The sequence below is a fragment of the Saccostrea cucullata genome, unplaced genomic scaffold (genome assembly GCF_032062105.1).
Source record: "Saccostrea cucullata isolate Sc308-1 unplaced genomic scaffold, CSIRO_AGI_Scuc_v1 ctg2778, whole genome shotgun sequence".
Taxonomy (NCBI): Eukaryota; Metazoa; Mollusca; class Bivalvia; order Ostreida; family Ostreidae; genus Saccostrea; species Saccostrea cuccullata.
The window spans coordinates 122,591-144,990 of record NW_026926354.1 but is presented as its reverse complement, the minus strand read 5'-3'; the positions used below and the strand labels follow the sequence as shown (position 1 = coordinate 144,990).

Sequence of the window (22,400 nt, the reverse complement as noted above, 5' to 3'; positions counted from 1 at the left end):
AGTATAACTTTTATATAAAGAATAATTGTCAAAATGTCTGAACAATTAGGTTTTTTCTTTGACTTTTATTGTCTTTTAATTGGCCATCTTTGGAAGTATATTTCTTGGTGATTAAAATTGCGAGTTATTTAAAAGCCACGGAGCCTATAAAATGACAAATGTTTTTTATTACTATGTATCAATGATGTTTTCGTTGATCAGTTTTGGGTTTTGAACAAAACCAGATTGATATTTAAATGCAAACTCATGACTTGTGTATGAATACAAAACATTCAAATTAAAAAAAAACACTAATCGTCATACTTTAGTATTACTTTGCAAAACAGTTTTTATTCTTTTAAAGTAGTTGTACATGAAACGACAGCAGGTATGGTTCGTTCCCTTGGTTAATAGTTGTTCGACTTCTTTGACTCTATCCTGTAAAGCAATAAAGAAAATTATGCCAACTGGCCTTTTTGGCCATCATTAATTAAAGTACTTAATTTCGTATTTTTCTCCCCAGTCTACTTCGTTAAAAAATATGGGAAATTAAGATAATTAATGTTTTTTTTTTTATCTTGAAATCAAATTACTTCTATTATTATTTTTTTTTACAAAACAATGTAAGATATCGATAAGTTGTAACGAATGACAATGGAAAAATCAATATCAAGAGAGTGAATTGTGTTTAAAAAGCGCATTAAAAAAATAGAAAAGCATGCTTTTCTCTGAATACCTAAAACATTTCCAAACAAATCAAAAACTGGATTTCCTCCGTTGTTTATGGTACTTGTTACTGTGTCACAAATCTAGGAAATGAAAAAAAATGAAGGAATATTTTCAACATCTATAACTGAAACAAATGTTAAACATTTTACAATTTGAAGTTTTTTAATTTTTTAATTTTTATTGAAACAGTCCACATTTACCACATCATCTAGGGTACTCTCCACTGTAGTTTGAAGTAGAGCAGTCAAAAGGTCTAGAAGGAATTGTAGAATGGATTCAAGGACGGATACCTTCACTTTGAGAGGTTGTATTTTACAGTTTTCGGTCTGTAGAGTCTTGCTTTCTAAATCTGTAATTATTAAAATATTACGGTTGATTAAATCTATATTTTGATATTCAATTTTTTTCTCTGTTTATACTCGTACGTATATGACTGTTGTCATATGTATTGATATTATAAAAAAAAATATATACCTGGTATTACGTCAACACTTAGCCCAAAATCAGCGCTAAAATCTAGTAAACCATCGAGTGTTTGCGGAAGCCTTGACCAATATAAAAATAAAACATTTAAATATATTTCATTCGGGACATGATTATCTTTTAACATGTACATATATTTGGGTTCATTTTACATTTAAAAAACTACAACAAAAGAAAAGATTGAATAGTTATTTTCAAACTAAATCATTCTAGAAAAAGAGTAAGTTGTGAATTTTTCTTTATAATTAAATTTAAGGTATCACAATGCATAAAAATTAGAATTATGAAATTTATATCAGCAGAAAAAAACTGGTAATAATTTCTTTAAGTATCAAGAAGAATAAATAAATTGTTTTCTCTTACATGAATACTTACAATAGTGCGTTATAATTGGCCAGGAATTCACTTGTTCCATTCAAAGACGCGTTGTCGACATTCAAAGTCAAAACAAGTGGGTTTCTCTGTTTTATTCTAATCACACCTCCGGGTAGATTTACATCATTAATTTTCAAACTGTAAATTATAAAAGAGAAAACTAAAAATATGAAATTAAAGCAATAACAATAAACTGCTTTCAGGCAGTTATGATTAAATCTTTTTTTTAACACTTTTTTAAAAATATGCAGTTATTTTATTATATAATATCACCATTATCACAATATCCTTAAAATACTAAAGACAATTTTGCATCCCTGGACCACAAATAAACCTACAATGAATTTGAAACTCACAGATGTCAGATACATGTATCGCTAAATGATCAGTTTCCCATAATCCCGATGTTAAATTAACATGAACATTTCTGCTGCAGTGAGTTGAACTGATAGCCAGTTAAGCATAAAAGATATGTTAAAATACAGCTTTGTATAATAAAAAATGAATTTACTTTTCCAATACTAGGGCTAGTGGACCGTTTTTCCCGTTGACCTTAGGAACCTGAACACCCATCAGGTTTGTTGTTAACAGATTATTTACTAAAAAAGAATAATTATTGATTATATTAATAATATGAAACAATAATTTATTGAAATTTCTATATTATCTAAGGTTTACTAAAAAAAATGTTGATAAAAAGTTTGAATTGCATTGCCATACAAAGCTGTGTTCCAGGATTTCTCTCAGTCAGGGAGTGGTCTGAATGGACTCCAAGAGAAACCGTAAACAGCACGGTCAGCAAGATCGGGATGTTTGGAGAGCTCATGTTAGGGGGTCCTGAAACATATTAACAAACACAACAATCCTTTTTTTCCCATTTTGTATATTTTTCAAATATAACTACAGAAATAACATTTATCCAACATAGCATTTACATAATTATACATGCATCCGTCAATATTTCGATTATATGTAAACAAATTCTTTTTTAACTCTTCCACCTAAAAAGTTCTCTAGTGCAGTGCATGTCACTTAAAAAAAAACTGTTTAATTGACCTTGTTTTGGAGTTTGGATTTTTTTCAACTATTTAAAAAAAATTGAACTTTCAGAAAATTACAAGTTTCAATATCAAATAATTTGGTTCATTCCATATTTCCAAGTAAATATTAATGATAAAGACCCAGTAAATGTGTTTTGCCTTCTTAAAATTGCATGATTTCCTAGTATATTTTTGCTTCTTTTAAAATAAAGCATTATATTTTCTATATTTTTATATTAGAAAAGGAGGAGGCTTATAATAGTTGATCAATGATTAAAAAAGAGGTGGATGAAGAAATAGTGGAAGTAATAAATACTTTAAATGACATAAATAAAAAAAAAACTTTTTTTAGGAATTTTCAGAAAGATTAAATACTAAATAATTAAAAATTTCAAAAGTAATAGTTTTTACGTAATTTGTTTTAAATTATACCAATATTACTAATTAATCTTTTTCATTAATTTAGCCTGCCTATTTCATTCTACTACACGATCTATACAAGTAGGTAGAAGTAATCTGTTGGCAACCAGTAAACTAACCAATGGTTATAAACAACATTTTATATAATATGAAAAAAAGAGATGCTTTGCAGCTGAATGATCCCTATAACATCAAAAAATTTCTAGATAATTTTAAAGAATAGTTATTACAAAAAATATATGATAAATGTTTACTTACTTTTCCAATCAAAAAACAATTCTGTCTGCTCTTGTCTTCTTTTGTTCATATTTATAGTTATTTCATGCGAAAATTTACGTTCTACTATAAACTTTAGATGGGAGCATCTGGTGCGGATAGAGCACAATGTCCTTACTGAATTACAGGACTAGCACCTGCTAATCTAAACAATACGGTCAAATATCACTTATGTCTAATTAGATAAATAACAAAAAATAACATTTTTGCCCATAGATACTCAATGTCCCATGCTACGCTATTTTTGCATACTTCTTTGTTTGATTCTTTAACATCATTTTAGTGAATTGTTTTCGCATAGTAGATTCTACGGTAAAAATAAGTATTCGTTTATACTTCGGGATTCTGTATTCTACAAAAAAAGTGTTACGTATTTCTTATGCTCCCGTAATCAAAGATTACGGGGCATAGTTTCGCCTAGCTCGTCCATTCTTCTGCCGTCTGTTTATCTGTTTGTCCGCAAAAAATTTTAACTTTTAAACTTGTAAATGCATGCGTGTAATTTTTAATTGAATGGGACTATGGCTTTCATATTCCAAATTTGTGTAATCCTGGTGACAAGACTTTTCTTTGGGTACAAACATTTTTTTCCTCTTGACCTTGGAGTTTGACCCGGTTTTGAAAAATTTGACAAACTTTAACCACTTCTAGGACATTCTTGGTGTACCTGCATATTTTTTGGGATAATATCTTTCCTTGTGTACAGTTATATTTTACAATAAAGTTGATTCTTGAAATTGATCCACTTTTTAAAACCCTTAATCTTGGTTATAAGTTTTGAACAGTTGGTTCAGGGGTGTTCTTATTTCACATGTATATTTCTGCAGACATAACCTTTTCTTGGATTCTAACAATTATGCCCTTGTAATCTTGATCTTTGAGTTTGGACACTTTCGGAAATCTGAAAATCTGTAACCTTGTCCATAACTTTTTAGCAATTGGTGGTCGAGTTGTCATATTTCACAGCCGCAGGTTTCTTTCTTGTGCCAATACGTACATTTTCTCTGAAATAAAAAAACCTCGTTTTCTCTGAAATAAAAAAAAACCTTTGAGTTTTACGTTCATTTTTTTAAAAAACTTTAACCGTGTTCATATTTTGAATGGTTGGTGCATCTGCTTTTATATTTCACATATTTATTTCAATGGGACGATCCCTTGGGCACCATTTTATTTGACCATATTCGACCTTGACCTTAATGTTTGACTTTCCTTTGTAAAAAAAAAATTAACCTTTGTCAAAATGGTTGGTGATAGACCAGTCGTAGATCACAGGTAGTACTCCTTGGGACAAGCTTTTCTTTGGATACCAACATTTGTTTTTCTTCTTATCTTGACTTTAGAGTTTGAGAAGCATTAAATTTTGTGAAAGTTTCTAGCTAATGATTTTCTTGTTACACTCATTCTTAAGGGATGTTCGCTCGTTTTTTGTTTTTTTACATTTTTTCACAGTGTGAAAAAAATATATACTTTGATTTTTTACCTAGTAATATATTACGTTCGAAAATATAACTTTTATTCATTAAAGAACTGGGTACGTTAATAATAATACAATAACTCACTTTAAACTTTTGCATATCAAGCATTTTATTATATATAATTCGAAAAACAATCTCAGTGGTTGGATAGGAATATAAAAAAAATAAACACAGAGAAATCCTTAAAATGTGGGCCAGAGACGACAATTATTAAACAATTTTGTTACGTAATTACCATAATCAATATGCTAGAATTTTTAAACCCCGCGCTTGAAAAGCGGGAGGGTATATAGTAATCAGTATGTCCGTCCGTCTGTCAGTACGTCCGTCCAGCTGTCTCTACGTCCGTCTGTCCGCCCGTCCGTCTGTCTATTACACTTTTGGGAACCCATCTCTTATCCGGAACTCCACTTATACCACTGAGTGAAATTTAATGAAATTTTCACAGAATCTTAAATATATATTGCCATTGTGCACCTTCTATTTAACTTTTTGATCAGACACATATTTTGGGTTTCCCGGCCATAGCAAAACATGGACTTTGCCATTATAACCATATGGGAGGCGGGGGTATCATTTAGTGAGCTCATTGCTCACAATACCGCTAGTTATTGAATATTAAGTTCATTTATAGTTGACATTAGTATTAAAAGGTGACAGGTATTGATATTGGATGTAGATGACAAATTAAAAAATAAACATATAGACATGAATTCTTTCCCACACTGCACAGATTATTGAAGGTAATCAAGGTGAATTTTAACATATTCCTTATCACGTTGTATAATTCATTGTTAGAAACCTAATTGTTGTTTAGATGTTGAATTCCTTTCAAAATGGGATGATTATTCAAATAATAACCAGTGTAGGTTTATTCCAGAATCTGCTTTATTGCCTAGTAAAAATGAAAGGAAGTGTAGAAATAAGAAATCAAATGCTTAAACTATTTTTAAAATATACGCATAATATTGGAAATTAAAATGATTTCCAATTCTGATAAAGACATTGAACTACGAATCAGCTGTTACTTGTATTTCATAAATCATTTTAGTTCAAATACTATTTTCAATATGATACTCTAACTGCGTCTAAACCATTTTAAGCAAACAATTCAAAACTCGCAATTTACTAACTAGAAAACTTTCAATGCACTTAAGTAAGTCTTGTCAGTCGTTGAATAAATTGCATTATGAATTAAAGAATGAATATGGCAAAGGGAACAAACAGTGCTCGATAGTAAGAGATCTATAAGCAATGGGAATCTGAGAAGAAGGCATAAAACAAGGACCCCTGGAAATTCCAGGTGAGATCAGGTGCATTGGAGGAATAAGAATCCTCTTTGACCAATTACACCCGCAGTGAGCACTTTGTGTTAAGTAGATGGGTCTTTTGATAGTCGGAATAAGTACGAAAATAAAGGCCTCGCAATTGGTACGAAACTAGTCAGCCAAAATAAAGCAAGGTGTAGCTTATGTTTGCTTGAAAGGTCTTTATAATAGCCACAAAATTTTTATATATTACCTCGGTTTAAAAGTCACGCTCATGAGTAGCGAATAAACATAACATGCAAAAGATAGCGAATTATGCAGAATGTACCTTCATCACTTTGCATACGGTGTTTATATACCTCAATTGATTAGATAATGGACTAACAATAAGTATTAAAAACATCAGTCAGCATTTGACTCAATGATAAATAGTATTTGCTGACAAGATCATTATATCGACCATAGAACTTACGAAATGATGACTTTAAACGAGACTGCTAATATTCTTGTTTCATTAATTTGTTTGTCAATAACTTACCTCGTTTTAGAAATTGTTCATACGTAGAGCATGCTCTTGCGTATCGACTCAACTGAGATATATACACTCCATATGCAGGTGATGAAAGAATATTGCTGCATAAGTAATGTTCTACGTACATGTACTTACAATTTCTAAAACGAGGCAAGCTATTGAATAAGGTTTGATAAAACTAGGATATCAGCCTTTGTGTTTAAAGTCACCAATTCTAGATTTTTATGGTCGAGACAATGACGCGTCGACTTCGTTAGCAAAACCAAACTTATATACATTTCCTAGGATAAATTAAGGTCCAAGCTTTCTGACATCATTGACAGCTGTAAATTTTCTTGAAATCATCTTGATTTTCATATATTTTAATCGTTATTTGACCCTTTAGGCCTTATCGTCCATAGTCGGAGTCAGTAAAACAACCGAATAGAAAACAGATATGGTAGACTAGAGGTGTCTTTTATTTCAAGATCATTGCAATGCAAAGAGTTGATATATGAATAAAAGAAAAAAAATTGACTGATAAAAAGTCCTGATATATCTGAATTTCTGCCCGAAGGCCACGCCAAGTGTTTTTTCCCTCTCACGTTTAAATTTTTGAATAAACTGCGTTTCTTAGGAATATAAAAAAGTTAAAGTGATAAATAGGCACAATTATGGAATTCTAACAATTTGTTGTAAGACACGGTCTACAAAGACTACTTCAAGTTATATATTATCAACGAGGACCTATAGCATCCTTCTGATACCAACTTCAGAGTATCTGTGTGTGAAATCAGTGCGATTTTTAACAAGGTATTTTTTAAAAAAGCTGTACTTTATGATGTTGATTAAAGCATAGTTTTTAATTTTAATTAATCGCAAGAAATAGTTGTGTTAAGTGTAGAAAAGTCGTTCGTTTTGATGTTAACGACTTAACGACTTCTGAAAAAAATGTCAGTTCTAAAATGTCTTAAAATGTCTTAAACTTCTTAGGAAATTTTGAGAATGAATTTCTGCATTACATCACTTATAGCTATAGAACAGTGTGTCTGATGATTCTCCTTAAACAACAGTTAATATATTTGTAAGGATAGTGGCTTTTAACCTTGCAATAAGGATTTTTATGAAGTTTAGAGACCAAGTATTGATAGGGTAGAGCAACTCAACTTGATTGAGTGTTTTATATACTGAAATATAATTTTGAAGAATTTCATATATAGAAAGTGAACTATGAGCAAAAGCAGGTATCCAAAAGTAGAATTAAAATTATATTCTTCTAAAATACAGATATAATAATACTGTAAATCACTTTTTATTCGCGAGATCTTTTTTTGCGTAATTACGCGAGACAAGTGTGCTCGAGAAAATTTAATTCTCTCGTATAATAGCATTCCTTAAGATAATATAGAGCAATAACCACAATTCGTGAAAATTTTGCCTCGCTAATCAAGAGTCTCGATGACTATCTCGCGAAAATAAGATGTCGCAAAAATTCAGTGATCTACAGTAATGAGTTTTGCAAACAAAAACTGGATTGTGAAATGACGTTCTGTCGCCAGGGCTAGGTCTGGGTTAGACTTATACTATAGGCCTAACAACTGCCGCTAGGGTTCGTTGTTAAGAACGACAACTCGTTGCTGAAACTTGTTTAGAGCAGGTCCGAGGTATATAACTGTTTATACGCAAGTCAGTAGAATCCAGTGATTTTAAATTTTAGCACTAATGTTAAACTTATTTACTATATAGTTGTGGACACCATTTTATTACATATAAGTAAAAAATTTTATTAAAATAAAAAGTAAAATTTACCCTTCTTCTTAGCTCTAACCTGATTAAATTATACTCGGCCGTTCGTCTTCGTGTTAGTAACACAAATGAGATAAGTTATTGTTTCATTTACTTGAAAATATATATGTAGGACTCCAAAGTGCGATGGGACTCCAAAGTCCGATGGTCACGCCAAAGTCCGATGATCTGCGCCAAACCCCGATGGTTTGACACGCCAAAATCCGATGGCGCAGAAAACAATTAACGTCTATGACGTCGTAGTAATACTGCGTAAGAATTCGATGCCTCGGCATGCCAATAAATAAATACAAAATATCAGGAATACAAAGACCAACCCTTGTCTTTTGGATGTAGGTGCGAAACTAAGACTTATCAGTGGAACAATGAGTATCAGCTCTAACCTAAATATCATAGGTAGGTGCAGGACTAATCTAAATCAGTCCAATAGTGTGCGAGGACTAACCCTAAAATCTCTCGGGTGGGATCGAAGAAGCACCTTACTGTTCAAGGACTAACCCTTATCACTCCAGTGGTGTACGAGGACTAACTCTAATACCTCTGGTGAGTGAATACAAAAAGCAATATCCGTAAATACGTATGTGAGACGAATACTGAATCAATTTATTTGAATGCAGAATAACGTCATGACGTCGGACTATTGTGACGTCATAAACGTTAATTGTTCCTCCGCACCATCGGACTTTGGCGTGTCAGACCATCGCACTTTAGCGTCGCGCGTCTCATAGGAAACGAGCCATCGGACTTTGGCGTGACCATCGGACATTGGCGTCCGGAAAGACAACGAACCATCGGGGTTTGGCGCAGACCATCGGGGTTTGGCGAGACCATCGGACTTTGGCGTCACCATCGGACCTTGGAGTCTTACATATATATATTTATATAGGGAGCGTAAGAGTGCACAATATTAAAAATAATGAATGTAGTCTGTTCCCCCATTCAATTGACCCTGTTATTTCAGGTAGAGTTACAATGAAGCGCATTGAAGTGGTAAAATTTTCCATTTGGATGAAACGTTCTGAGTCATGTTTTGAACGTCAATTATAACATAACGACACGCCCATTTCTTTAGAAATGAGAAAGGAATATTCGTCGTAATGTTTTAGACACTAAACTTTCCGCAACAAGCAACAAGAGTTACGCTAAAATGAAGATTTTCAAATAAGAAAGAGCTATTATAGTGTTCCCGCCTATGTAGAATGAAGATTTTTAAATAAGAAAGAGCTATTATAGAGTTTCCGCTTATGTAGAACACGCATTGCAACGATTTTGTACATAGTTATGATTTTATCATGTTTATTGGTGTTAGCATAGCACATGTATCAGTCGATTATATTTATGAAATACCTGTTCTACGGGTATTCGATTGAATCATTTGACAGATTTTTCTTTTCTAAAGAAATGGGCGTGTCTACAGATAGCTCAAAACGTTCCATCCAAGCAGAAAATTTTACCACTTCAATGCACTTCATTGTAAGAATTCTCCTTCTTACTGTCAACACTTTTGTGTACTAAATAATGTAAGGAACCCTTTTGTGTATATAGAAATACCAATGCTGAAGCAGCCTATATGTCATTTTTATAAACGATAACTCATAAATCGGCACTTAGTTGGTCATTTTTCACACCTGAGTTACCTGTCCTTAAAACACAACATCAAAGTAGTTATCTACAAATAATTAAACTTTTTAATGATTTAATTAAAGGTATGCATAAGTTATTATCTTATTTGATTAATTCATGTATATAAAAATCTATATCTATAAAATGTTTTTACCATATGCAACTTGAAAAATTAATTGAAAGGCCTATATGTATTAGATTAATGTTGATAGTCTTCAGATCCTTCGGAGGTTGAGTTAAGGGGGATGTACAAGCCATATTGGATCAAGTCTGGTGTAAAATAAGAAACACAAAAATGCGCTTAATACTCTACCAAACTAGCCCAAAGTTACTCAAAGTGCTAATGCACTCATTACGTACTGTAAGAGACCAAAATTAGTAAAGAATTAAGTTTATTTTGTTTTAATTAGGAGGAATTAGGAGGAAATTACACTGCATGAAAAGTCGCGTTTAATATAATTTAATAAATTCGTTTACTCCAGTAAATTTCTTGTATTGAATTTAATTTATGTATAACGGTACATTTTATATGAAATATATTGTGATATAATTAAGTACAGTTTTCAAATAAGTATAATCACATTTAATGCAAAATACGTCGAGAATAATATAGTTTAATTGAGAAAATTATACGTGTCGTTTAAGAATATCGACATGTTAAAGTAAATATGCTTATACTTAAAGTTTAAGTACATTTTTGGTATTTTCAATATGTCATAAATAATTCTTTATACCTAATGTAAACTTATGTTGAAACATTTTTGAAAAAAACGTTTAGGCACCCTATTAATTTAATTTATTCATTTATCATTTTTATTTATTTAACCCTTATGTAGATTTTTTCAAAATTGTGGAATATAACTTAGTTTTTTTTTTTCTCTATGATCGACTACTACTGTAGTACAATTACATCGGGATCGAAGTCGGGCTCGAAAAGCAATTAATTTAAAAACAACACACCGCGCCGAAATTCAATTTTTTTGGAGAGTTCCACGCAGCCATGTTGAACTTGATGATGATCATGATGTTGTACGGGGCGAAAGAGAGTGACACGAAAAGGAGAAGCATGATTAACTTTGGATGTAATTTCTGTTTTCACAGAAGATGAAGACATTTACGACCCTGTTTAGCGGTAGGAACAATGTACATTGTACAAAATTTTATCATGTGTCCTTGAATGAATAATTGCCTCTGCTACTGATAATGTTACTGTTCCTTAGTCTGGGCACTACACATAAAATGCCTGGCAGTAAAAGCGTTTGGGCAAGCGCTATTTAAATTTTGTAATAATTATTTAACACTTTTAATTATCTCTCTTAAAGATGGATTTTAACTAGCTGCAGATCTGTAGCTCTCCGAAAAATAAAGTATTGATAGACCGGAGAGCTACAGTGCCACCCATTGAAAAAACTGTATATTTATTGCGCACAAAAAAGTGCGCTCGGTTCTTAATTAATTCTTCCAAATTCTTACCTCAATTGCAAATAAGGAAAGATTTCAAAAAATTCCTTTATCTTCTATCAAGTACTCTCGTAATTGACATCCGAACGAAGCGTATTGGACCGAATTATCTTTGAAACCAAAATGGCAGTATAAATAAGCGAAATGTTTGATGATTACAATATCAGGGTCAGGAGGACTATTAACAATAGTTATGAGGAATGTTTGGTTGTGGAAACAGCGAAAGAATATGTTAGGAACACACGGTTAGTAATATTTTGAGATTACAGTTTTAAAAACATGGAGAAATAAATCAAGAACCGAGCGCACTTTTTTGTGCGCAATAAATATACAGTTTTTTCAATGGGTGGCACTGTAGCTCTCCGGTCTATCAATATATTTTTTTCGGAGAGCTACAGATCTGCAGCTAGATTTTAACCAGAATTTTCTCGTTTGGTATTGGTTTCAGAATTTTAGTCATTAAAGTGTTCCTCTGTTCAGCATTTACAGAGTATGTTGTACAATGTAATAAAATATTTATTTATTTCTTATGCATACTCAAGAATATATTTAGCACTTATTTTGATTATTTAAATAGTTGCAGTGGACTGTGCCTGAGACGATTCCCCACATCGCCGGCTATGTAGACAGCTTGTGAAAATGGTGAGAACCATGCAGCTCAAATTTTCAATTAATACAAATAAACTAACAATGTTTTATCAACCTGTATCTTTAAGCATAAGACTATAAAAAATATTGCAACAGCTTGAAATGCTATATACCAAGTAAACAAGACGAGGTTTATATTCTTATTTTCCTTATCCTAAAAATACAATAGCAATGGATTCTGAGCTATGCATAATTTTTTTTTTACGTTGAATACTTAAGCATGAATTATTAAAAATAGCTATCATATTCTATGATGCACAATTATGCATGCATTATTTACAGGAATGATCACAAGAAATGACAAAAGCAGTAGGAAGAAAGATTTAAATTTTCTGATAAGATCAATAAAATCACATGAATTGATTTTTTTAGCTCACCTGAGCTATTTTAAGACCCGAGCGAGTTTTCTTATCTGTGTCTGGTATTTGTCTGTCATATATAAACTTTTCAAATTTTTACATTCATGAGAATTAATCCTAGTTTGAACAAAAAAACCCTGCAAGATACATCTTTTCTTTCAGAAATTGTGCCAGAAAAGTTTGAAGTAGCTATGGGAATGATCAACATTGAACTTGCTGAGCCTTCCTTCTGAAAGTTACTTGACCAGATATTTGGCTACCCAGTATGAGGTACGAACTAATCATTTGTTGTACGACTTATTGTGTATGAGGTTGCCACCATTTACTAGAACTTTGCATTTGCTGTCCACTTTAAAAACCTGCTATCTACAGTGTAAGTTGTTAAATTAAATATATTTTACTTTATAAATAAATCACTTGCTCATTATCCCAATAACTTGCATGTTAAATGCTGTAGATGCTAACCTTTGCATTTTTGTTTACTCTTAAATTCAATGTGTTCCGAGTATGTACATCCATTTCATATCATGTTTTGTTGTCTCTAAATTTAATCTAATACATATCATAATATGTTTTTGAAATAATTCGCTGAACTAGATCACAAAGTTTAAGGATTTTATTATTGTATGAATGTTATCTACTTGCTCTAATCATAAATACATCTGTTTGTATATTTTTTCTACGAGATGCCATACATGCTTTTAATTTTTCATATTTTTTTTATTCATAGTATCTTTCTGTAACATTAAATAAAATATCGTGGAGGAACACAAAGAAAAGGGCTGTGCATCTCAACATATTCAAGGTCAAGCAGGTAAATACATTGGTAAATTGCTCAAAAAAAAAATGGCAAAAATTCACCAGTCCCCAATTTACATGTACTTCCACAAAATCTGTAGCTTGCTGTTGTTAAAATATAGATACGTATGTCTTAATATATTAAATGCTGTAAATGCTATTCTTTTCATTTTCGTAAACTTTGTAAATCTTCAAATTCCATGTGTTCGGACTACGGTACCATTATGCATGTTTCATATCATATTTTGTTGTCTATAAATTTGATCTATACATATAATTATATGGCTTTTTTTATGTAATTCACTTACCTAGATGACACAGAGAATTTTTTTCATTGTGTAAAATGTTATCTTCTTGCTTTAGTCATAAGTATACCCTATTTGTATATTTTTTTCTCCTTTTTTGTATATTCTTTCTACGGAGAGCCACACCTGTTATTAATTTTTCATATTTTGTTTGTGACAGCTTTTTACCATATCCATAGTATCTTGCTGCTAAATGAAAAAAATATATTCCGGAGGAGCAGAGAAAAGGGCACTTCACATGTTCAAGGTCAAGCAGGTAAACATAGTAATAAAATGCTCCAAAAACAAAAAAAATAGGCGAAAAAATCAATAGTCCCCAATTTACATGTATAACAACATTAGCTTCATAATCTGTAGCTCGATCGCTTGCCTGAAATTATAGATAATTATCTGTCTTTATTCATGTTATTACCCAGACTTGAAAAAATGGCATATCTTTTGTGGTCCTCTGTAATTTTTTTAATTAATCAAAATTGAGCTGTGTTTCCTTTAGGTCAATTGATAATTTTACAATCAACTCAGATTTTGTGTACTATTTAATATATGCAATTGCATAAATCCGGAAGCACACATATAATATGTATATATAGGCAAATTGGTATTTATTTTTATGTTTGTTGTAGAAATTAGGAGCTAGATGTGCTTCTCCAGAGCTGAAAACTTCTTGGCATGAAGAGAAAAAAAAGCAAGAAGAAGCAGTTTTAAATATTGATTACGTCTTCATAGTACAAAAAAATGATTCTAAAGATAATACTATCTATGAAATTAGAAAACTGAAGTTGCGTTCTGATGAATGTGAGAAAGTTTTCAAAGAACAGGACACCAAAAGTGCAACTCTCACATCAAAGCACTCTAAAAGGCAGAGCATAAGGAGAACTAGGACAAATAAAGAATCAGAAAAGAGTCAATCCTATGGATGTAGTGATTGAACAGAGATGGGCTATTAGAGATGAAATATCTGAGTTGCTACTTTTTTGCACAAATGTTATGCTTGTTTTACTTATCTTTAATTGACACATTCAGTGTTAGATAAGAAAAAAAATATACATAGTGTTGTATTTTTGACAGTGAAATTTTTTTCTGATGCTTGATTACAGATTGAAACTGTTATGTTTTTTATTGTTTAAACATTTATTGGTTTGTTGTGTAGTATGCAATCACATACATTTTAATTTTGATTTATATATTACATATATGTACAAGTCTGACTTAAATAATAACTGCATGGACATTATTGTGGAAAAAAATAAGACAATCAAGGGTAGTCTAAAAGAGCTTTGCTGGCAGTAAGTTGCAGATCTTGATACCCAAGTAAGAGAGAGGTGGCGTCTCTGACCGATCCTTTTGTTGTTGCTTGTGGGCGAGTGAGGCTTCTCTGTCAGTGGCTTAGTGAGTCATAGATGTAAAAAATAGAATAGGCAAATGAGGTAGAGACATTTCTGAGTAAAAAAAGGGGTGAATTTTGATTTTAATAAATATTACAATTGATATTGAAAGAGTAATGAGAATTGCAAGAGTAAAATATTAATTTGTTTCCTGCCAGTTGAAGTAAGACAGTTTATGACGAGAATCTTTTCCATTAAAATTGTAATTAAGGCTTAAAAAAATTTGTAAAATATACTACTGTTTATACAGGACTTTTATATGTGCATGTTTCAGAGCTCATTCTTGATATTTTAAGGCAAAGTTAAAAATATCACTATTGAAATGTCTTGCATTCCAATGTAAAGTTGATTTAATGAGGATATGTTAAATTACAATCATCAAGCAATAAACCTAGCAGTTGGAACAGAAATGAGCTACATGTTTTGGAAACAATTTTAAGCTGCTATTGTTTTGTGTAATTGTGATACTTTTTTCTTAATTTGAATTGACATAACCAAATGTTATAAAGGATTTTTTTGTGTGTTGTATTTTTCAGTCAACATTAAGTATTTTACAAGTCAAACTTGAATAATTAGTGCATGGACATCTATTGTGGAAATACTTGGGAAACAATATAAGGGTGGTCTGAAAGAGCTTTGCTGGCAGTAAGTTGCAGATCTTGATACCCAAGTAAGAGAAAGGTGGTGTCTCTGACCGATCCTTTTGCTGTTGATTGTGGGCGAGTGAGGCTTCTCTGTCAGTGGCTTAGTGTGTATTATTAAATGTACATGTAAAACGAATGGGCAACTTTTATTGGCAACTTTTATTCTTTTTATGCAAAGTATGATATAATTTATTGTGGGAAATTGAAAAGCCATTTACAACCCATGCAGCAGTTTTAATAGGGGCAGTTTCAGTCAGATTTTGCAGTCTTTTGGAGTCCAGAATGACTACATTTTTGACCTGTTGTGTTCTGATTTATTACGGATTTGAATTTTACATACAATTCTATTCTTATATTAAATTATTTATAATTACTTCAGTATATTACTTACTACTAGTATGTAGAAATTTACTCCATTATAATTGAGCTACAATCATGATTGTAAATTTTTAAATTCTGACTTTTAGGCATAAATTTGAAATATCTTGTACTTTGTTAGAACTCATTGTTTGTAGTCTATTGAGATAACATCTAATAAAACTGAATGAGAAATGCATTTGTGTATGATTGTAAAATACTTGCCAAAAAACCCGCAATTGTAAACCATACAAATTATTGATGGAATAAATATAAAATAAAATTATTATGCAATAATATAATAATAGTAAATTTCATCAAATACAACTTTAAATCTTAATGATATGGGAAGGTTTAATCCGTACATTTTCATCACTTATACACGAGATTTAATATTAGTTTATGAAAGATTAAAATTTGAACGTATAAGTAAGTTTACAATTTTCCATATAAAACGTAATTTTTGGAAGTATTATAAAGTAAAGTGTGAATTTAACAAAAAATAATGAGGTAAAGATCTACGTTAAATTTTATTAAACGAACAAATTTAATATGACCATAAAACTTTATTTTATGGCCATGTTTAATAATAATTATACGTTTTGTATATTAGAGGTATAATACTTGTTTACGGCAGACTTAAATCCGAACGTATTAGTAAGTTTACAATTTTCCAAACTTTATTAAATTTGTTCTTTTAATTTTTCATTAAACTCGTATTAAATGCTAATTATTTTCTAACATTTGTGATCCCACAATATGTTATATTATGCATTTAAACATTAAATAATCGCAGCATTTAAATCGCATTTAAGGTAAAATTAAACCCGACTTTTCATGCAGTGTTAATCATGTTAGAACTGCGCAGCTACAGCATTCAGGAGATGAAAAATGCACAGAAAATGATGTCAGTTCGATTTATTGATAATATGGCTACAGCCATTTGTTTCGCTTTTTTCTTGTCAATATCCATAATTCTTGAAAATTTGATTTTTCATATGAGGGTCTTCCTGAGGCCATGTGTTTATTTCGTCCACCATTCCTCTGTCACACAGAGTTCAAATAACATTGATTTTAGAATAAATGTAACCATAACAACACCAAGACAAGAAATTACTAAGTAATAATCCTTAGGTTATATAACTCACTACTTTTATTTGTTGCATCGCATCGTCTGATTAATGAAAAAACGCAATTTTAACCCCACTCCAGCAAATAGGGAAAAAATTTTGTTTATCGCTCGAGTTTTCTCGTTAAATATCATTCCACAGAGCACGTGGTTGGCATGTGCATATATCTGCTGTGGATAGATGCGTTTATTACCATGATTATATTTAATTTTTCATGGAACAAATCTTGATAATTTGTTGGTGTCTTTGAAACTCAAGAAAAATAATAAAAAAAAACCATGTGTTTACGGCGGGTATATTTTCTGTGGCGATAGAAGTTATTTTCAAATGGGGCTCTGCAAGGAGGATGCTTAAGCTTTTAATATGAAAATGTTAAACAATATGCGGTGCATGAAAAACATGTATTACATTCGAAAAGTTGGTACATATGTCTATTTTGTTTAGCAGTTAGATAGAAAAAATAGTCAGCTATAGGATTTCCTTCAGGCACCTTAGATAGTTAGCTAGGTTATTTGCGATGACCAACATATTGTATGGAGTAATGTTTAGACATAAAAACACATCATGTCTCATTGTGTTGACAAAGTTGTAAGCTCCCACTAACATACGAAGTTTGATAAAGTATACTGAGTTGTTTCTTTAAAATTTAAAAGACGCACAATGTTTGCAAAGAAAGTTCATTGCATATGCTATGTCTATCTTCGGAAAATAATTTTTGAGAGGCTAGCCCCCCCCCCTCCCCCCGAAAATCCTATGTTTGTTTTTCAAAATGGTGCCAAACCTTCAGAAATTTTGTATTACTAAGTATGTGATGGAACATGTACTAGCCTTATATTGTTAAGACCACTTTTTATAAAAATACTTGGTTGCCCTCTCTCCCGACCTACATGTACTGCCTAGAAATGGCCCGACTCACTTTATTTTACATCCCTTTACACGACATATTTTTTCTTTTTCTTCCGTCAACAAATATGTTTAAATTTTAACCCTTTCTCTTCCGGCGCATTTTACGTGTTTTTGGAGGCCTTTTGACATGGCATTATTAAATTATTTCTAACTTTTTTATCCTAGGTGAAAGCTAGGCTTAATGCATACCATTTTGAAGGGAATTTCATAGAGATAATATTTTATGACTATTTAGATGCTCAACCACTGACCTTATTAGTAAAAATTGAGGTCAAAGGTCAATTAAGTGCAAAATTTTATGGAATTTTTTGATACTTTTTAATCTTCAAGCTAAATATTAAGTATTATGTATGTTGAAATAGGAAATTTGGGATATACCCACAAAAGAGCATTATACTGTAGTACATGAAACACATTAACTTTTTTTTCAATTCTGCATATAACTACTTAAAAGGGGTTGCTAAGCAACGCAGAATTCTTTAATTTTCGAGCAGAAATTTTCATTTTTTACTCAATCTAGATACATTTATGCACACCAGCACATATAAAAGTTAGATGTGAGGTCATAAAATTACAAAGGACATACAACAGATAAATTGTCTTAAAGTTTGACCTTATTAGAACTTTTTTAGGAGGTCAAAGGTCAAATAAGCGCAAAAGTTTCATCAATTTTTTTCAACACTTTTCAATATTCTTGCCATAATTTTACACAATGGAATCTGAAATGGAAAATTCTGAATATACTCTCAAGAAGGGATCAGAACTGCAATATCCATGCATCATTTTAGTTCAAATATCTGTTTAATGACCTTTAAGTGGTTGCTAAGCAACAACATTTTAAAGGTTTTGGCTATATACATGTACATGTTTGTTATTTCACATTCTGGACACATTCTAGACACTCTTTGTATATTCCATGATATTGTTTGTAAGATATATATGGGCCATAAAATGAAAGAACATTTTTGTATTAAAAATTGACCTTGACACTCTTGTTCTTCAGGGGGTCAAGGTCATATCAGTACAGAATTCTGCTTTAAACTGTCAGTAAATATCAATTTTGAAATGCTTCATAGATGGATAAATCATCTAATAGTTGACGTAATAAAAATGGCGAACGACAAAATTTGCGTGCAAAGAATTCTGGTCTGCTTCTTAAAAACCCCTAGCAAAACACATATACAATCTTTTTGTTAAACAAGAAATCCATTCTCTTGATGCCATTAAAAATAATCTTTATTTTCATGGATTTAATCTTACAAGAAAAAAACACTAAATTATTTCATTACAAGATTTTTCTGGTATAACAGAGCTTAAGGGGTACAATAAAGACTTGACATGTTATCTTGGAGGGAAATAATAATAATAAATAGCATTGGCAATATTTAGCCCAAAACTGTTTAGACAATTAGTTGAAAATTTGACGCTTATATCCAAATATACAAATCCAGATATACTGCAAGATGAATTCCAAATCAGACTGAAATCTTCAACAAAATGTTGAAGAGCACTTTTAGTGTCCACCATTCTTTTATCAACTGTTACTTCTCTGTAAGACTGGAGGAAATTCTTTGACTTTTCCAAGACATTATAATTTGCTTTCAAGTTCAAGTGATCAGCTTCTATCCTGCAAAAGATTTAAATATTTTGAAACAGATACATGTCATTGTGTATATGAATTTACATTTATAAATAAAATTAAGAATGCTAAAATTACTACATTTATTTGATTTTCCTTTTAAAATTAAGATTGCATCTATTGTGTGATTCAAGTAGTTAAATGATATTGTTAAGTCAATGTATCAGGACTGATAATTCAACAACCTTGTAGTAAACCATTATGGTAAAATTACTGAACTAAAACAAACAGCATATATGGCAATCTGACTAAAGCCAGACCTCTGTTTACTCTATCGCAACATATAAAAAAATCTGGCAGTGGATGGAAGATCTAATTTTAATTAGATTGCTACGAAAGCCATGAAGGGACACAGCAATTTTTCAAAAAGTAAAAAATGAGATCTCAAATTAGACAATCCAATTCCATGGATACTAAATCATTCCCTCGATTTATAATTCGAGATCTCCAATTACACAATCCGATCTTACAGATTCATAATTCGCCCCCTTGATTCATAATTTGAGATCTCGAATTACATACTTGTAATTTCGTTTTCACAGATTAATAATTCGAGATTTGTTACAACGTCAGTCCTAAGATTTTGGCAATCTGTGCTCTTGAATTTTATCACATATATGTACAGATACATCCAACCATTTTAATCAATTAGTGCGTTCACTTCTTTTTATTTTGTTTCAGCAACCAGTCATTTCCAACCTCTTTCATAACTAATTCAACGTATATTTATTTTAGAAATATTATGATTACACAGGACCCATATTCACTTTACTATTTCAGACTTTCAATTATCTTAATATACACGTAACACAAAAACCTCTAAGATTTTTTGTTTGTACAAATATCAGTACTAGCATATGGATTTGAAAATGTTCTTGTATTTTTCTCATTTTGGACCGTAATATGTAATGAAAGGTTGGATGTAAAATACTACAATATTCTATTCTTTAAACATGTATTACCATATTCGATATGTACAGATAAATAATTTTAATGAAATCATGGGAAGGGTTTACATTCCGAGGGAAAGAATCATTTAAACTAAGAGAATGAATTATACAATCTGAGATAATGGATTGTGTAATTTGAGGGAAGATAATCTGTGAGAATATGAATTGGCAATTTGTTATAACAGATTGTCAATCCGAGAGAATGGATTGTGTAAATCGAGAACTCGGTTTACTTTTATAAATTTTTAAAAATTCTATGTCCCTTCATGGCTTTCATAGATTGCATACCTGCATGGCTGCCAGGGTTGTAAAAAGAAGGGAGACAATAGACTGCAATGTTACTTTAGGGCAAAATTCCTGGGGCAAGGCTGTTCGTGAGCATGGGAGTGTTGATACACCATCCAGTGAGTTTGACCACCCATATATGATGTACGATAATTGGAAAGTGTCTGAAAAAATGAGAAAATGGAAATTCTAACCACAAACTTTATGCAGATTGGAAATACAACAGCAGTCTATAAAAACAGCTTGTTTCATATCTCGACATTCATTCAAATAGATATTACGTGTTTAAATAATGTGTTTGTATGAATAATCCAGCTTCATAAGTATTATGTGTTTCAAACACTTATTTTTCAAAATATAAATCAAATGTTTATAAACTTGTATGAATGCTATATCATGAGAATGACACAAATGAAATTTGACTTTATTTTTTGAAATTTTAGAAATACAGAAATTTTCAACAACAAAACAAAAATTTACCTGTTCATTAGTGTCCTTACATATTAATTGGCATTCGTAGTTCATGGTGAGCTTAGCAAGTGGGTATTCACAGATGAAAGTATTGTTGCATATGGTGCCAGCACCCTAAAAATTCAAAGTGAAAGTGGTATATGTACACACTGGTACACACATACTGAAAACAACTATCTATTTAATATTATGGCAACTTTGATTTTACTTTGAACTTACGAGTGTTTGTCAAAAGCATCAAAGTTCAAAAGCAACACAAAATTGGCTGAACAATACGAAATATGCACACTAAAATATGAAGATCTATTAATAGTACATGTGTACATTTAGTTTTCTTTTGAACGTGAACTAATTGCGTTTTAAACTTAAACTATTCAGTCAATATACACGTATTCTCACCTGCTAATACCAAAGGCATGTCCGTATTATTTGATTCATTGATGTGATGATCTTCGTCGTGAAATAATCATGAAAATTGACGCTCAGATTTCGGATCACCATCATGTTGTTTGTTTACTGCTACCATAGCGGAAACACGTGGTTATTTCAATTCGTATCAATTCATACAGTGATTAGTCGTATTTATTTATAAATGCGTGTTCTTGTTAAATTTCGTGCCAATATAGATCTAATTAATTTGCAAATTAAGTATACAATATAACAAGATACAACTATATTAAAATCTGATTTTTTTTTTAGTAAAGATCGACGTTTAAGGAATCTACAATTTTCTCAACATTGTACATGTACATCATGTACATCACACACTACATGAAATTTTCATCATTACATGTGGATGAATGAATTGACATTTCATTTCACACAAAAGGCAGAACGATAGTATATATTTGTTTTTTTAAATGTATTTTTATATGATGCATTTATTTCAGTAAAAAATATATATTTAAATGGTCAAAAAAGTCTTATAAAAGAATTGGTTGTTTCGAGTAAGACGCAACAATATCGACCTTGACGTTACATGGTAAATATTGATCGATTTTTCCATAAAAACTATGCGAAGTTCACAAATTCAAATTATCGTAATTAAAAAAATACTGAGCTTAAGAAGGCCTGTAA

The 22,400-nt window shown here is 31.1% G+C and overlaps 1 protein-coding gene and 2 long non-coding RNA genes across 4 annotated transcripts; 1 reads left to right on the top strand and 2 right to left on the bottom strand.

The window, feature by feature from the left end:
• Positions 1-319: 319 nt before the first annotated feature.
• On the bottom strand, positions 320-3,333 carry LOC134271438 (uncharacterized). Its single transcript, XM_062753636.1, has 8 exons — positions 3,285-3,333; positions 2,287-2,403; positions 2,078-2,165; positions 1,567-1,704; positions 1,183-1,253; positions 909-1,057; positions 716-788; positions 320-417 (listed from the first exon to the last, which is right to left on the bottom strand). The coding sequence occupies exons 1-8, from the start codon at positions 3,331-3,333 to the stop codon at positions 413-415; spliced, it is 690 nt and encodes a 229-aa protein (XP_062609620.1). The 3' UTR covers positions 320-412.
• Positions 3,334-10,975: 7,642 nt separating this feature from the next.
• On the top strand, positions 10,976-14,433 carry LOC134271432 (uncharacterized). 2 transcript variants are annotated; one of them, XR_009993025.1, is made up of 6 exons: positions 10,976-11,117; positions 12,024-12,088; positions 12,616-12,723; positions 13,184-13,267; positions 13,717-13,812; positions 14,180-14,433. It is a non-coding gene; the product is annotated as an uncharacterized LOC134271432 (long non-coding RNA). The 2 variants fall into 2 exon arrangements; XR_009993024.1 differs by lacking the exon at positions 10,976-11,117 and having other exon boundaries at positions 11,862-12,088.
• Positions 14,434-19,015: 4,582 nt separating this feature from the next.
• Positions 19,016-21,874, bottom strand: LOC134271431 (uncharacterized). Its single transcript, XR_009993023.1, has 4 exons — positions 21,723-21,874; positions 21,333-21,437; positions 20,856-21,016; positions 19,016-19,605 (listed from the first exon to the last, which is right to left on the bottom strand). It is a non-coding gene; the product is annotated as an uncharacterized LOC134271431 (long non-coding RNA).
• Positions 21,875-22,400: the final 526 nt, after the last annotated feature.

Excerpts from the sequence above, each read along its gene's own strand:
- LOC134271438 (XM_062753636.1), bottom strand. The coding sequence starts at position 3,333 with ATGAACAAAAGAAGACAAGAGCAGACAGAATTGTTTTTTGATTGGAAA. Across the intron at positions 1,058-1,182 it reads AAGTGTTGACGTAATACCAG|ATTTAGAAAGCAAGACTCTA; the intron begins GTATATATTTTT and ends TAATAATTACAG. Across the intron at positions 789-908 it reads AGAGTACCCTAGATGATGTG|ATTTGTGACACAGTAACAAG; the intron begins GTAAATGTGGAC and ends TTCATTTCCTAG.